A 15,153-nucleotide genomic window follows, 5' to 3' on the forward strand; every position below is an offset into this window, starting at 1 on the left:
CCTGCTTATAATCTCTCTGTCTCTGTCAAATAAATAAATAAAATCTAAAAAAAAAAAAATGAAAACAGGGGCATCTGGGTGGTTAAGCATCCCACTCTCGATTTAGGCCCAGGTCATGATCTCAGGGTTGTGAGATGGATCCCCGCCTTGGGCTCCACACTCAGCAGGGAGCTGGCTTCAGATTCCCACTCCCTCTGCATTCTCTCTCTGTCTAAAACAAATACAGTAATCTTTAAAAAATCAAAACAAAAACTTTCAGAAGAAAAATCAAGACCATATGGACACAGACATCTTACGTAAAACCCAGAACAGCAAACCTGAAAGAGAAGGAAACTAACCTCACCACACTGAAATTTGTAGTGGCTACCCAAGAAAAGATACCAAAAGAGCACTGTGGAAATGACGCCCGCCCCACTCATGCCGTTGAGGAAGTCTTACACGTGTACTCGTCAACACAAGGACATTCGAGGCACCACGCGGTAGCAAAAAATGGTCAACATGCTCAGCAGCCAGGGAAGAATCAAATACATCAGGACACGGTCACAGGAACAATGGGCAGGTCCTGTCCTCAGTCCTTCCCGTGGGAAGACAGCGGTACTAGGGTTCTCTACAGAGAAGGAACCACCATGATGCCCGTACACATACACCTAGTTCAGCAAGTCCAAGGACAGGAGAAAACTGACGTCCCAGGTCAGTCAGTAGGACAGTACAAGGTCCCTCTTCCTCCACCTGTCTGTTTACGCAGGCCTTCACCTGATTCAGTGAGGCCCAGCCACATCGGGAGGGCCATTTGCTTCATGCAGTCCCCCAGTCCATCGTTAACCTGATCCAGAAATGCCCTCAGAGACACCCCCAGTGTTGCACCAAATGTCTGGCCTCCCCACGGTCCAGGCAAACTGACACATAAAAGTAGCCATCACAACACCTGTGTCCAGGGTGGAAATGTGAGTCACAGAATACAGAAGGCAGTCTCCTGCCAGACTGGAGAAGAGCAGCACAACACGGGATGTGTGGGTACAGATGTAGGAATGTAGTATCTGCACCCATAAAGGCACATTGGCCGAACGAGGGGACTTCCAGGAGGCGGGAAAGGACATGGGCTTTACACTGGGTTTCTGTGCTGTTAAACTGAATTTAATAGGCACTCATCCCAACGGCAACAAAAAAAAATAACAGTGATACAACTTGGGGAGGAAAGACAAGCCAGTGTGCTTGGCCTCGATGCAGGACCCCATGAGGGGACCTCCCTGGCAAGGCAGCTCCCAGCATGGGTCATTGAGTGTTAACAAGTAAAGGACCTGAATGGGCAGGTATGCAGGCAGAAATCTGAGGAACTCAGCCGCGTTGCTATGCCAGGAAGGCCAAAGCCAGGAGGAGACAGGGGCACCCAAACTGGTGTTTCATGTTCCAACTCTGAGGAGCAGGGAGCTTGGCTCATAGGGCAAAGGAAACCAGTGACAACAGAAAAGCTCCCCCCACTGCCCCCTGCACACTGCAGGAGGCTGGAGCTGGGCAGCATCAGGGGGAGGGCCACAGTGAGGGCCATGGTGAGAGTAATGGTGAGGATGAAGGGGAGGACAGGGGGTGGGCCGAGGGGAGAAACATGGTGAAAGCCAGAGAGAGAGTCAAGGTGAGGACGACAGTGAAGGCCATGAGGCAGGGCAAGCTGGGCAAGGGCAGGAGTGGCCTCACAGCAGCTGTGAGCCAGGCCTGTGCTCAGGCACTCTCCCACCTGCCTTCAGAGCTGTTTCTTTCCGAGAAATCCCAATTGGAGCTCAGGCATAAGAAGCTGGTCAGAGCAGGTGTTTCAGCACCGTGGCTCTCACCATGGGGCCGCCATACTCCATGGGCCCCGAAGGCCCTTTGAGAGACCCAGCAATCAGAGCCCATCTGCATGTTACACGTGCCTCACTTCTGTTGCTTCGTGCTGAGAACAGCTGTGTTGTGGGATGCTGGGGGTTACAGAGGTTTGCACCCTGGACCAAATGCCACTCCCTTCCCGGCATCATGTGTGTTGTTGGTTTTGGAGAACACAGGTTTCCGGGAAAAACACATGAGCAACAGCCCTGAAGACTCGCGGTTCACCAGCCAGCAGCCAGTGTGTGGAAGAAATATCCCCAGAGTCACCCACGTACATGGGTGTTTATTTTATTTTATCTTATGATTTTACTTAATGGTAAGTAAGTGCACACAAGCAGGGAGAGTGGCAAGGAGGAGGGAGAGCAGGTCCTCTCTAAGGAGGAGCCCAATGTGGGACTCGATCCCAGGACCCCGAGATCATGCCCTAAACCAAAGTCAGACTCTTAACTGATAGAGCCACCCAGGCACCTCCACATATGTGTGCTTTCCAATGCACCCACATACACACATATGCTGGCTAAAACACTCAATCCTGATCTCACCCCAGAGACATGATCCCACCAACCAGCTCAGAGCAGAGAAGCAGAAAGGACCAGATCTCTCCCCAGAGACAGAATCCACCCAGCAGTTCAGAGCACAGAGCAGAAAAGACAAAATCTCTCCGCAGAGACAGGATCCCACCCAGCAGTCTGGAGCAGAGGAGCAGAAAGGAGAAGATCTCTCCCCACAGACAGGATCCCACCCAGCAGTCTGGAGCAGAGGAGCAGAAAGGACCAGATCTCTCCCCACAGACAGGATCCCACCCAGCAGTTCAGAGCAGAGGAGCAGAAAGCACCTGATCTCTCCCCAGAGAAGGATCCCACCCAGCAGTTCAGGGCACAGGAGAGAAAGGACCAGATCTCTCCAGAGACACAATCCCACCCAGCAGTCCAGAGCAGAGGAGCAGAAAGGACCAGATCTCTCCCCAGGACAGGATCTCACCCAGCAGCTCAGAGCAGAACAGAAAGGACCAGATCTCTCCTCAGAGACAGGATCCCACCTAACAGCTCAGAGCACAGGAGCAGAAAGTACCAGATCTCTCCCCAGAGACAGGGATCCCACCCACCAGCTCAGAGCACAGAACAGAAAGAACCAGATCTCTCCCCAAGACAGGATCCCGCCCAGCAGCTCAGAGCAAAGAAGTGTGGAGAGCTCCATGAGGTTCTCATGTCAAAGCAGGAGTCTGGATCCAGTAATGACACAGCAGTTGAGGGGACTGCAGCTTCCAGATATCTCTGGGACCAGAGTCATCTGTGCCCCCAACCCAAATGATAAAGAGTAGAGCCAGAGGAGGGCTGCGGGGGCCCAGGACTAAGTAACTCCTTTTAAAAGGGAGGGTTTTGGCAGAGAACCACTGGACTCTTCAGACTCATGACCCCTCTATGTCTGACCACATAGAAAGCAGCTGCCCCCAAGGGCTCTGCACCTTCGATCCCCCAGTAGAACCCACATCCTTCCCTGCTTGAACAGCAGCAGCAGGAAGTGCCAAGAGCTGACCCGGACAAGACCAAGGCCTTGTCTTCACTGCGCCCAGACTGACTTCACGTTTGCTTTGCAACCAAACTGTCCCCTCTGTTATTCTGTTCGTCGTGTGGTCTGTCTTCTGTCCCGCTCTGCGTGCCATGTCACCCATTGAACGGTCAGTGAGCCTGCTTTGTAACTGTTATTAACTCTCCTTTTATGATCAAATACAACTGTCATCGTGGAAAGACTCAGCTAGTGTGAGCACCTTCCCAGCATCCTCATGACACGCAGAAAGCCTCCATCTCTCTTGAGAATGCTCAGTGGGTCAGGGACAGTGTCCTCAAGAAACCGTGCTGGATATCCACACGTGCAGAGTGGACTGGAAGCTTTCTCACGCCGTCCACAAAGATTAACCCAAAAGAGATCAAAGGAGCAAATGTAAGGTCCCCAAAAGAAAACACAGGGAACATTTCCCCAGGCAGTGGTTCCGGCCACAACTGGACATGACACCCAAGCACAAAGGACAAATCCTGTCAGGAGGGGGTCCCCATGGAATGACAAACTTCTGACTAGGAGGCGAAACCACTGATAAGGGGAAAGGACAGCCCAGAATGAAAAAAAATATTTGCAAACCACATAGCTGATACAAAGGGGCAGCAGAGTTGAGGGGCCCAGGGCGGCCAGGCCTCCCACAACCTGCCACTTGCCATCTGCTCCAGACCCAGTGCCTCCCAGCCATCCCAGCCTCTGAGGTCTCTTCCTAGGGCTCTGCTGTTAGCTTCCATCTGCCATGCTCCACCCAGAACCATGTGCCATGACCTTCCGCCCAAAATGAAGCCAGAGTTGCACATGGGCTGCTTCTGGGTCACACTTTAATAGCCACACCAGGGTGTTAAGTGGGACACCCTGTGACCGTGAGATTCACATTGCACGGGACCATGGAAATCAGTAGTTTAAAAAGGGAAGAAAGTTAGCTCTTCTTGTGCAGACACGGCCACATCCCAAAACAGCAGCATATAAATTAAGCAGACAGAAGCTCCTTTCCACACCCTGAGCAGCTCAGGGTACGAGGGGTATGCTGCTGAGACCATGGTGCACAGGTGGAGCGCCCCACAGCCTGCACACAGCACGGCACGTCCCACAGCCCACCTGTCCTTTCAACCAACACCTGATGGAGGGGTGCAGGCAGCCCAGGGGCAAGGCTCTGGACCATCCTTGTCCCAGGCTGATGGCGGAATGCCCCACAAACCCACAGAACTGGGGTCTTGTCCACCCTCGTCTGGCAGAAGCTGCAACTCAGCTCAGCCTTGAAGCAGGTAGAGGCCTGCTCTCCTCAGCCTCAGGCCATGGGATAGCTCCTGCCCTCCCCTCTCAGCGCCTCCCCCCACCCCCCACCCCCCACCCCGGCCCAGCCACTGAGCCACCAGAGAGGACAGCCCAAGCTGGGCATCAGACCCTCTGGGAAGCACAGAGGGCAAGGAGCACGACCCCGATGCCCACAGCCATGGGGGCCCACTACTCTGGGGGGCCTCCAGAGGGGGGTGCATTAAAGGGACCACCATGGGCAGTGGGGGCCAACCAAAGGTGGGGCCCTCCATGACCCCTGGCAGCTCCGGAACCCACAGAAGCCAGGGGTCTTCCAGTGCTACTTGGCTGTGGGCCACCAGTCTGGCACGGATGCAGTTAAGGCCACCCGGCCACTCTCAGAGGTCCTGATGTGGAGAGGGCCCTTGATTTTCTCCGACCGCAGCAGGGCCAGGCCCACGTCTCCCTGGCCGGCCCTGTACTTGCCGGCTGCCTGTCCCGACTCAGTGAGCACCAAGGACCCAGGGGTGATGCCACCTGCTGGGAGAGGGCCCGACAGCCGCACCGGGAAAAGCCGCTTGCGGATGACACCCATGTGGTGGGTGCGCGCTGTCAGCTCCTGGCCGATGTAGCAGCCCTTGCTAAAGCTGACACCGTTCATGAAAGCCAGGTTGGACTCCAGGGGCAGGGCCACTCCTGGAGGCAGGTCATGGACGCCTTCGGGAACGCCTGTGGGGTGGGAGGGAAGCAGCTCCCTGAGACCTGGGGGCTGGGGGTGGCCCTCCTGAGCCCCGCTGCCCACAGGACCCACTCTCTGCACCCTATCGTCTGGCACGGGTCGGGGGCTTGGGAGGAGTGACCAGCTAGCGCTGGAGGAGAGGAGCCCTCACCACGGACCTCCCAGGGCAGGAGCCCACCACACCATGAGCCCCGCCGCTCCCCGCGCCCACCGCGTCCCAGTCCTGCGCTCATACCGTGCTGGTACCGGTGCCGGTGATAGTCCCGGAGGTCTCCCAGCTGGCCGCTGGACACCAGGGCCAGGCCCTTATCCTGGGTGAGAAGACGCCAGCCCATGCAGCCGGTCCGGGGGTCGCGAGCGAGGATGGTGGTCCTCTTGGCTGGCTCCCGCAGTGGCGCAGCCCCGTAGGCCTCCACTGGGGTGCAGGGCAGCACCGACCACACGCATAACTCCGGGCATGGCTCCACAATGACCTTCCGCCGGATCTTGTACAGCCCCAGATGCGTCTGCAGGGCGCCCAGCACCGCGCGGTCGCACTCCAGGAGGAAGGCGGGCACCTCGCTACAATCGCATTCTGGGAGTCTGCCGGCAAAGACAGGGGCTCCTGAAGGTGGGCCGGGTGCATGGCCACAGACCTCCGCTGACTGCCCGGGACGGCTGCGCGGTCCCTCCCAACCCAGGGTACTGGCAGAGCTGGTGCGTGCCCAAGGGGCAGACAACGTAAGGGGTGAAACGGCATGGGTCGGCCAGGGGTGGGGTGGTGAGCAAGTCCCGGGAATGAGGGACATGGTACTGTGCGCCCTCACAGTGAGATGGAAAGCCACCAGCAGCCTGACAGCCAGGACCTGCCTTCTCTAGCTCCACAGAGGCCACAGGTCTCAGGTGCTGGCACTCAGACTTCAAGAGGGTCAGAAGCTTGTGGAGCTGGTAGGACAGCACACACATCAGGGACAAGGGGGTGTGTGGTAAGGCCACTCTCTCCCCGTGCTCACCCCCTGCCGCCCCCTCCACCCCCGCTTCCCCCAGGTGAACTCTGGAGGGCCCAGGAATACCCTAACCCCCACTCTGGGCAGCCATCCCCCCGGAAGGGACCCTGGAACCCCATGACCAGTGTGGGAACCAGGTGGGACAGTTGGGGTGCTTATGGACAGATGAGCCCAGAGGAGAGCCTACCGCAGGGGACCTTAGGGCAGATGGCCTTGACCCAAGAACCTAGCTGGGATCCTGGTTGTAGAGAATGATGAAACAAGGACATACAGCCCCGTGGAAACTAAGACAGGGAGTGGGTAAGACCATCCAGGAGTGTGTGTGAGAGAGGCCATCGACTAGTACAGACCCCACTAGCTGATGTCCTGGCCCCTCCCCGAGACCCCACCAGCTAATGTCCCAGACTCCTCCCCTAGACCCCACCAGCTAATGTCCCAGACCCCTCTCCCAGACCCCACCAGGTGATGTCCTAGACCCCTCCCCCAGACCTCACCAGCTGGACAGGTCCCCCCCCAGACCCCAGACAGGACAGCATTAAGTGCTGCCCTGGAGAAACCAGTCACCCTCAGAGGAAGGAGCTGCAGGGGCTGGCTTGCTGCCCCACCTCTGGGGACTCAGCCTACAAGGTACACCTTGTCTACCCTCATCCCCATAAGCAGGAGCCACGGGTCCACAGTGATACGGGTGGACTGAGCCAAAGGGAATCAAGGTGTGCGAGCCCAATTCCACACCACTTCCTTTGTTTGACTCTGCTGAGATGACCACCCCTCAGAGAGGTGGGGAGGAGCAGCTGGCCAAGTTCCTGGGGCTGAGAAGGGCAGGTGTGCTGCACAGGGGGAGGAGGGGACCCCGTGGTGACAGAAGATAACACGGGCCCACACGTATTACCAAGTCACAGACATCTGCATACACGCAGACGCACACGCAAGCACATGGAGCCTGGACGAACCTGCATGCACTCCGCAGTGACCCATGTCCCACCCGATCGTCACCCCAGATCACAGGAGGCAAGACAATGTGTGTGGAACTGGGGGAAGGGTACTGGGGTCATGGGCACACATCCTTCCACACTCGGCCGAGCCCATAGCACAGCACACCATGGAGAGTGAACCCCCGCGGAAAGGAGGTCTCCAGCTGATGGAGCGTCAATGCGGGTCCATCAGCTGGGGGGCAACGCGGACCCAAGGACGGCTACATGCCTACAGGAGCCACCCCTCCCCTCCAACCTAGGGGAGCCAAAAACTGCTCCAAAAAGTAAAGTCCACTTCAAATGGAAAACACCAGAGCCACGGCTGAGACAAGGTGCTGTCTCCAGGAAGCCAGAACAAGGAGCCCTGCGGAAGGAACAAGGCCACTGACACCAAAAACTCCAGAGAGCACCAAGCAGAGGGGCGCTGGGCTCCCAGGGAAGTGGCCCTCTCCCCGGGACACACCCTTGAGAGAGACGCAAGTAGGTAGCAGGGGACCGAACAAGAGGGCCAGCGGGGACAAATGCACCTGGCTCCTCACCTCCTCCCTTGGGAAAAGGCCACCAACTCTGGGGCCATCCCCCGGCAGCACAGCACGGCAAACCTCCCACCACTGCTTTCCCAAGCAGGGCCAAGCCCAAGTAGTCACTCTGAAGGTGCGCTCCTGGAGACCCAAGTGCGAGCAGCTGGCCCGCCCCGGGGTGCCAGTTCTGACAGCCTCCCACCGAAGCCCCTCCAGCCCTCAGTTAGGCCTCCCCCGCGGGAGGAGGGCCTCCCGCCCCAGGTGTGCTTCCCCCGGGTGCCCCCTCCCAGCCTCAGGGGCCCTCCCCACCCCGCGGGAGCCCCTCCTACCCTCAGATGCCTCTCCCACTCTCAAATGCCTCTCTCACCCTCAGGACGCAGCCCCACCCTCAGGTGGCCTCCCCCTAGGGACCCCTCCCACCCGCAGGTGTGCTCCCCCGGGGACCCTTCCCACCCTCAGGTGCCCCTCCCACCCTCAGGGGTACTGGCCCCCCCCCCGGACTACCCTCCCACCCGCAGGTGTACTCCCCACAACGCCCCTCAGGTAGCCTCCCCTCCGGCATCCCTCCCACCGCAGGTGTCTGCCCCTGGATGCCCTCCACGTCCCCCGTGCCCCGCTCTGGGCGGCTTTCCCCGGCCTCCGGGAGCCCCCGCCTAGATGCCCGGCTTAGGGAGACTCCTAGACCTGCAGCCCCCCGGAGCGGCCCGTCCCTCTGTGGGACGCCCCACCCCCGCTCCGCTGCTGCGCTCACCGGTAGACGAGGACGTCGTAGAGCGTGCGGCCCTGGACGTTGAGGAAGTGGGCGTAGCCCGCCCGCGCTGGGGGCGGGGTCGCGCCGTCCGCAGGACCCGGAAGCGGCAGTTCATTGGTCAGCAGCCCCAGGAGGAAAGGCGCGGAGTCGGGCCCGCGCACGCGCAGCAAGGAGCGCTGGCCTAGCGGGAAGCAGGCCCAAGCCGCGCCGTCCGTGGGGTCGTCGCCGTGACGGCCCAAGCCCTGGACCAGGCGACGCCTCGGGGTCGCGCGCAGCCGCCATTGCCAGGCCGGGCCGTTGCGTCCCGGGACCGCGCCCCGAAGCAGGGCCGCGGCCGCCATCTTGGGAAGGAGTGAGGCGGCGTGACGGGGCGGCCGGGGTGGCCGGGTGGGTGGGCGCCACAGCGGCCCCTGGCGGCGGGCGGGTGGACGCGGGGGAAGGGGTTGTGCGGGGCGGGGCTTGTGCCCGGGAGAAGCGGAGACAAAGCGTGTGGAGCGAGACTTGCGTCTGAGGGCGGGGCGGAGCGTGCGGGGCGGGACCTGTGTCTGGGGCGGGGCTTCGGGGCGGGACTCCTGTGTGGGGCGGGACCTGTGTGGGGCGTGGTGGGGCTTGTGGGGCGGTACATGTATCTGGGGCGGGGCGCGTGGGGCGGGACCTGTGTCTGGGATGGGGCGTGCATGTGTGCGTCCGTGCCGGAGAGTAGCACGGACGGGGCGGGGCTTGTGTCTGGTTGCGGGGCCTGGATGGGGCGTGGGGGCGGTACTTGGGTCTGGGGGCAGGGCGGAGCGTGTGCCGTGGGACTTGTGTCTGCGGGCAGGGTTTCTGCCAGGGAGGGGCGGGAACGGAGCGCGTGAGGCGGGACTTGCTGCGGGGGGCGGGGCTTGCGTCTGGCCGCGGGGCGGAGCGGGTGGGGCAGGGCCTCGGGCTGTCCGTCAGCATTCCGCCCCACCCCCTGGCTGCTCCTGGTCCGGGCACCTGCGCCGATTCCCGCACTACCCCTGCTGTGGGAGCAGAGTTCCCGCTGGCGTTACCGTGGGGAGCCATCCCCATCCTTTCATCCAGACACCGTCAGCCCCGTGGAGCGCATTCACGTCGTGGGTAGCCAAAACTGGTGACCTTCCTGCCCGCGGCCAGCCCTGGAAACCCCCATCCCTCCTCCGTCGGGGAACCGGACCCGCGAACGGAATCATGCCGTGTGCGCGCTTCTGTGACTGCCTGGCGCTGGAAGGGTTCTGTTGTGTGGACATAGCGCCGTTTTTGCAGCCATTTCCTCATGGTGGACATTTTGTCGCTCCACTCCTTGGCCGTGGTGAATGTTGCTCCCACGTGTGTGCGCGTCTCTTGGAGACCCTGGTCGCAGCCCCTGGGGTGTGGTGTGCTGGAACCACGCTGCTGGGGTCCTCTGGTCTTGCTCTGTCCTTCCCCTCTCTCTTTTAGGGTCATTATGTGTGCTTGGGGGGAGGGCGCCACGCACCAGCTGGGGGGCCCTCAGCTCTGACCCGGTCCACACGCAGTCAGGGTCGGACCCGCGCAGGTCTGCGTCATGACCCCGCGGAGTCAGCATCACGACCCCCACGGAGTCCCCGTCACGCCCCACCTCGTGGAGTCAGCATCATACCCACGCGGAGTCCGCGTCCCGCCCCCCGTGGAGCCCCCATTCCCCCCCAGCGGAGTCCCCGTCACCCCCCACCCGACGCGGAGTCTCCGTCACGCCCACGCAGAGGGAGACCGCTTCATCCCCCACGCAGTCACACTTCAGGCCCACACACCACCGCACTGCAGACCCCAATCACAAGTCTTGGGCCCCCACGCACTCTGGCCCTCGCGACAGAACCGAGGTCCCCACGGTCCCTCAGCGGGTTCCATGCACGTGCTGAGCGGCTCACGGGGTTCAGGGAAACATTCTCCTTCCTGCATTAACCCCTTTATTGTGGTAAGACTCGACTCAGAAGTAGCCAATGGAGGACACAATGGGGGCAAGGCCCTGGGGCAGGGGCCTGGGGCTTCCCCGTCCTTTGGTCCTTACCGGCATCCCTCTCCCTACATCTGACCTGGTCTCCAGAAGTTCTCCAAGCCTGGCCTTGTGGGGTTTATGGGGGCTTTGTCCATGGGCCCGATGGATTCAGTTCTAGGCCGTTGGTGGGGCGTGATGGATCCCACCTCTGGCTCTCTCCCCCCTCCCTAGGTTAGGGGGTGGGACTGACACTTCACACCCTGGGGTCAGGGTTTGGTCCCCTGGCCACCAGCCCCCACCCTGAGGGGCTTTCCAAAGTCACCTCATTATGCAACAGAAGCTGCCTTCATGGCTTTCAGCACTGAGAACTCCAAGGATTTTAGGGCCTCTGTGCCGGGAACCTGGGCCATGCTTCTTGTTAGTAATCCCACTGTCACTGGTGTATAGAGCCCAAGTGGCATTGCCAGATTGTATGGTGATCCCGTGTCTAACTTTTCAAGGACTCGCCACACCATTCCCTCCGTGTGCCAGTTATCAGTTATCTGTATAACAGGTGCCTCAGACTGGGGCCTAAACAACTCCCGTCTCCAGACACAGACTTGTGTGTCTCCAGCGTCCCAGAACAGGGTAGGTTTCTGGTGAGGTCCCTCTCCGTGGCATGCAGGCAGTGCATTCTTGTCTTTGGTGTCCCTTCTCCTATGTTCCCCCTCCCCGACCTCCACCACCTCTCTAACCTCAGGGAACCCTGACTCCCTCCCCAGGGCCCATCTCCGGACAGTCACACGGGAAGGTTAGAGATTCTACACGAGGATGCTGGCAGCGCATATCTGTACCCAGGCAGAGCTTTGGAACTCCATTTCCCCCATCAGCCGCTGTCTCTGGACCATGCTCCCCTTTGTGGGGTGCTCTGAGACACAGCCCTGTCTCTGAGTCCCACCTGCGCTCCCCAGAACCACAGCCAGGGTAGCCACAAATTCCCACAGGCCCTCCCTACCCTTCAGGCAGCCTGTGCTCCCTGCCCCCTGCCCCTCCACTCCTGGTCCACCTGTCTGAGCCCCTGTAGCAGCGCTGTGGGCATGTATGGCCTGGCCCTTCTGTGCGGTGCCATCTGACCTCACCTGACCTGCCATACCACTCATGGGTCACTGCAAACCCATGTGTGCACTCCAGACCCACAGCCTGCCAAACACCTCCGCCCACAGCTCCCCAGGGCCCCGCCATTCCATGTCATCACATGGCCTCCCCTCCCCACACCTGCATCAAGCAGGTGGAGCTGCCATGTGTCACGAGGCCCCCCTGCAGCGTGTCCCCTGGGGTTAGCTGGGAGGTGTCCTCAGGACTGAATGCTGAGGGCACCTCTTGGGGAAAACTCTGGCTGGTGCAGCCACGTGCACCCTGAGCCCCCCCACCCCCATGAAGGGGCTGTGGCCTTCCACCTGTGGTCTAAACACTGGCTACAGACGCCAGGCTGACCCCCGCCCCAGCCTGCTTCTGAGGCGCTGGAGAACCCGCTGATTGGTCTGGTTTCCTATGTCTGGACACTCATCCCCAGGGCCGAGACAACACGGGTGCCTCACACCAGCCGCCATCCAGGCCATCTCCACAGGAAGGGCTTGTTGGCACACAGTCCCCACACCTCAGGACAGCCTTACCCGGGGCCCTGCACCCGCCGATCCCTCGGCATATCCAGCTACCCCGGCACTTCCCAACCCTCCTTGAGGCCATGCTGCCCCAAACCTGAGAGGTGCCTGGTCCTTCTGGGCTGGTGGGCGTGCTAGGGGCACAAAGAAGCCCCCTCAGGGGCTCCCAGGCTCTTGGTGTCCCTCCTGGCTGGCATCCTGGCTGTGATCTGCCAGTCCTGGTATGCGACTCCCCTGGCTGCTTGCCCTTGGTGGAGAAGGTCTTCCTCTGCCGGCCTGGCATTCCACAGGTGACCCGGCACCCCCCTACCAGCCCAGGAGGACCAGGGAGGAAGCAGCCAGGACGACACAGACTGGGGGTCACGTTCCTCCAGCCTCACCTCAGCCTGGCCCGCAGCCAGCAGAGGAATGTGCTTCCCACCAGCCCTGCTGCAGGGCTGGCCAGCAGCCGCCCAGGCGCCACCCGGAACCGTCCCTGACCTTCCCACTGGGCAGTAAGCCGATCCTGCTTGGCACTGTTCAGCACTGCAGCTGCCTCCAGCAAGACTGGGGACGTGCACGTTGCTCAGATGAAGTCTGATGAAACCTTCGGGTCTCCCCCAAGCCACTGAGGGGCCTGGAGCTACACATGGCCAGTGGCTGCGTCCGCCTGCCCGCGAGTCCAGGTCTCCCACTCCAGACAGCCCTCTCTGGTCTTCAGGCCACCCCACCAGCAGGGCTCCCTGCACATGGGTTGCCCCCCCGGCCTCGTTGGAGGTGGAAGGTCAGGGGCTGGGGCCTGTTGGGCCATGGAGGCCCCCAGGGAACCCCACTCATCAGCCTGGGTCCAGCAGCTGGATCCGTGGGCCATCGCCCCCCTCTGAGGCCATGAGCCCGGGAGGGGTCAGGAGCCGGGAAATGGGCAGGCATGGGGGTTTTGGACCCTACTTCCCAGCCACTGCTGGACCAGGGGTGGTTTCCTGTTATTCTCTCCTCATGGTCTCCTCCCTTCCCAAAGGCGGGGAGGAAGCAGCCCCCACTCTAGGAGCGTCCAAGCAGCCCCTCCCCACCTCCCTCCACAGTCTCCCCAAGCAGCTGGTGAGTTGGCTCTGGCCATGGAAATAGATGACAGTCAGACAAGAAGGCCATCCCGTCTGATCCTGCCCTGGCCACGCCCTTCCCCACCAGCCTGGCCTGGGGACCCACTCTCCCATATGGCCATGAGGAGGGCCTGAAGGCCTGGGCTCTTCCTCTGGCCTGCGGCATGCTCCAGAAGATGGAGGGTCCATAAGGGGCCGTTCTGCACCCCAAGTCCAGTCCTCCATCCTCATGGCCATCCCAGGTGCGTGGGGAAACCAAGGCACTCATGGGGAGGTGTTTTTTCAAGTGCCAGGCAGGCTGCTGAGGTCGGTTTTCACCTCTGGGAATTCACATCCTGGAGAGCCTCGGTGCCTCGTCCCGTAGGGCAGTGGTTCAAGCGTCAGATCGGGGCTGTGTCCACCTCATGAGGGACCCTGCAGGCCCAGGGCAGCCTGTGACATCCATGGGGAGTGAGTGTGTGGAAACAGAACCAAGGTCATCATTGTGGTGAGGTCGCAAAACTGATGGGTCCCTGGGATGGGATAGGATGGGATGGGATGTGTAGTAGCTGGGGCTGTCCAGAGAAACAGAACCAGTAGGATATGTATATATAGAGAGAGGCTTAGCTTAAGAAATTGGCTCGTGTGATTATGGGGCTAAGGAGTCTGAAATCTGCAGGGCAGGCAGGATCCCAGGAGAGATGGGGTGTAGTTCCATCCTGATTCTGTATCTGAAGGTGGGAGACTGATGTCCCAGCTCAAACACTCCAGCAAAGTGAGTTCCCACTGACTCCCCTTTTTTGTTCTACTCTGCCTTCACCTGATTGGGTCAGGCCCACCCACACTGGGGAGAGCATCTACTCTACTCAGTCTGCAAGTTAGTGTGAATTTCATGCCACATCACCTCAAAGACACTCCCAGAACCATGCTCATTCTGGCCACCCAGCCGGTAAGGCTGACACAAATATAACTCTCAGACTGACCAGGAACCGTGGCCTTGCTCATCAGACCATCACCTGATTGGATGAGGCCCACCCACATTGGGAACAGCAGTCTGCTTTACCAAAGGGTGCTGACCGTCAGTGTTAATCTCATCTACAAACACACCCTCACTGTGGCAGTTAGGCCAGTGTTGGTACAAATCACTGGGCATTGACACTCAGCCTCCCCCCATATCTGACTTCTGTATTCAGGCACACACAGCAAACCTGTTTCCCCAGCAGCCCCCTGGCAGGTCCTCTTCCTGTTACGCAAACTGCCTCAAAGTGCATCTACAACAATTAAGAATGGGGTTGGGGGAGGGCAATAGAGATACAGTCACAGGACAGGACACACCCTAGAGGTGATTTACAGAGAGATGTCACAGAAGGTTTAGGAAGGGCCCTCAAGCAACCACCAAGTCCCCAAGAGCAGTCCCCATCCTGGGCAAGGCTGATGACCAAGGCTTGCAGGAACCATGCGGCTGATGGCATTCTCCAATGGCCACAATCCAATTTCCCATCCCATGTGTGCTTGTTAACAGGTTGACCCAACCAGAAGGGTCCTGTTTGCTCCTGGATCTCGCAAGCCTGTAGGTGCAGTGGAAATGGTGTCAGTCCTGGGCTGGTGACAAGAGCCATTGGCCTTTGCCACGTCCTCTGGAGACCCCATGCTGGGAGGAGGCCCAGGCCACACAGCAGCTCCACTGCAGAGACCAGCTTCCCCCAGGCTTGACCATGCCAGCAGCACACAGATCAGGGGCATTCGGCCCCCATGAGACCTCCTCTCCCACAGAGGGGACATGTGTCTTTGCTCTGATTCTGAACTGGCTGGGCTCTCTAGGACTTCCTGAGATGGGGCTCCCCTGGGGGACGCAGCATGTCCCG

The 15,153-nt window shown here is 60.2% G+C and overlaps 1 protein-coding gene across 1 annotated transcript; it reads right to left on the bottom strand.

Moving 5' to 3' along the window:
* Positions 1-4,776: 4,776 nt before the first annotated feature.
* Positions 4,777-8,977, bottom strand: IBA57 (iron-sulfur cluster assembly factor IBA57). Its single transcript, XM_044261654.1, has 3 exons — positions 8,637-8,977; positions 5,643-5,989; positions 4,777-5,397 (listed from the first exon to the last, which is right to left on the bottom strand). The coding sequence occupies exons 1-3, from the start codon at positions 8,975-8,977 to the stop codon at positions 5,009-5,011; spliced, it is 1,077 nt and encodes a 358-aa protein (XP_044117589.1). The 3' UTR covers positions 4,777-5,008.
* Between the last annotated feature and the right edge of the window lie 6,176 nt (positions 8,978-15,153).

Source organism: Neovison vison, chromosome 1, assembly GCF_020171115.1.
Source record: "Neovison vison isolate M4711 chromosome 1, ASM_NN_V1, whole genome shotgun sequence".
In the NCBI taxonomy this organism is placed as follows: domain Eukaryota; kingdom Metazoa; phylum Chordata; class Mammalia; order Carnivora; family Mustelidae; genus Neogale; species Neogale vison.

Bases quoted from the DNA above. Each gene is read 5' to 3' on its own strand.
- IBA57 (XM_044261654.1), bottom strand. From the start codon at position 8,977: ATGGCGGCCGCGGCCCTGCTTCGGGGCGCGGTCCCGGGACGCAACGGC. The intron at 5,990-8,636 runs GTGAGCGCAGCA...CTTTGCCGGCAG, and splicing joins TACGACGTCCTCGTCTACCG to ACTCCCAGAATGCGATTGTA. The intron at 5,398-5,642 runs GTATGAGCGCAG...CCCACCCCACAG, and splicing joins CCGGCACCGGTACCAGCACG to GCGTTCCCGAAGGCGTCCAT.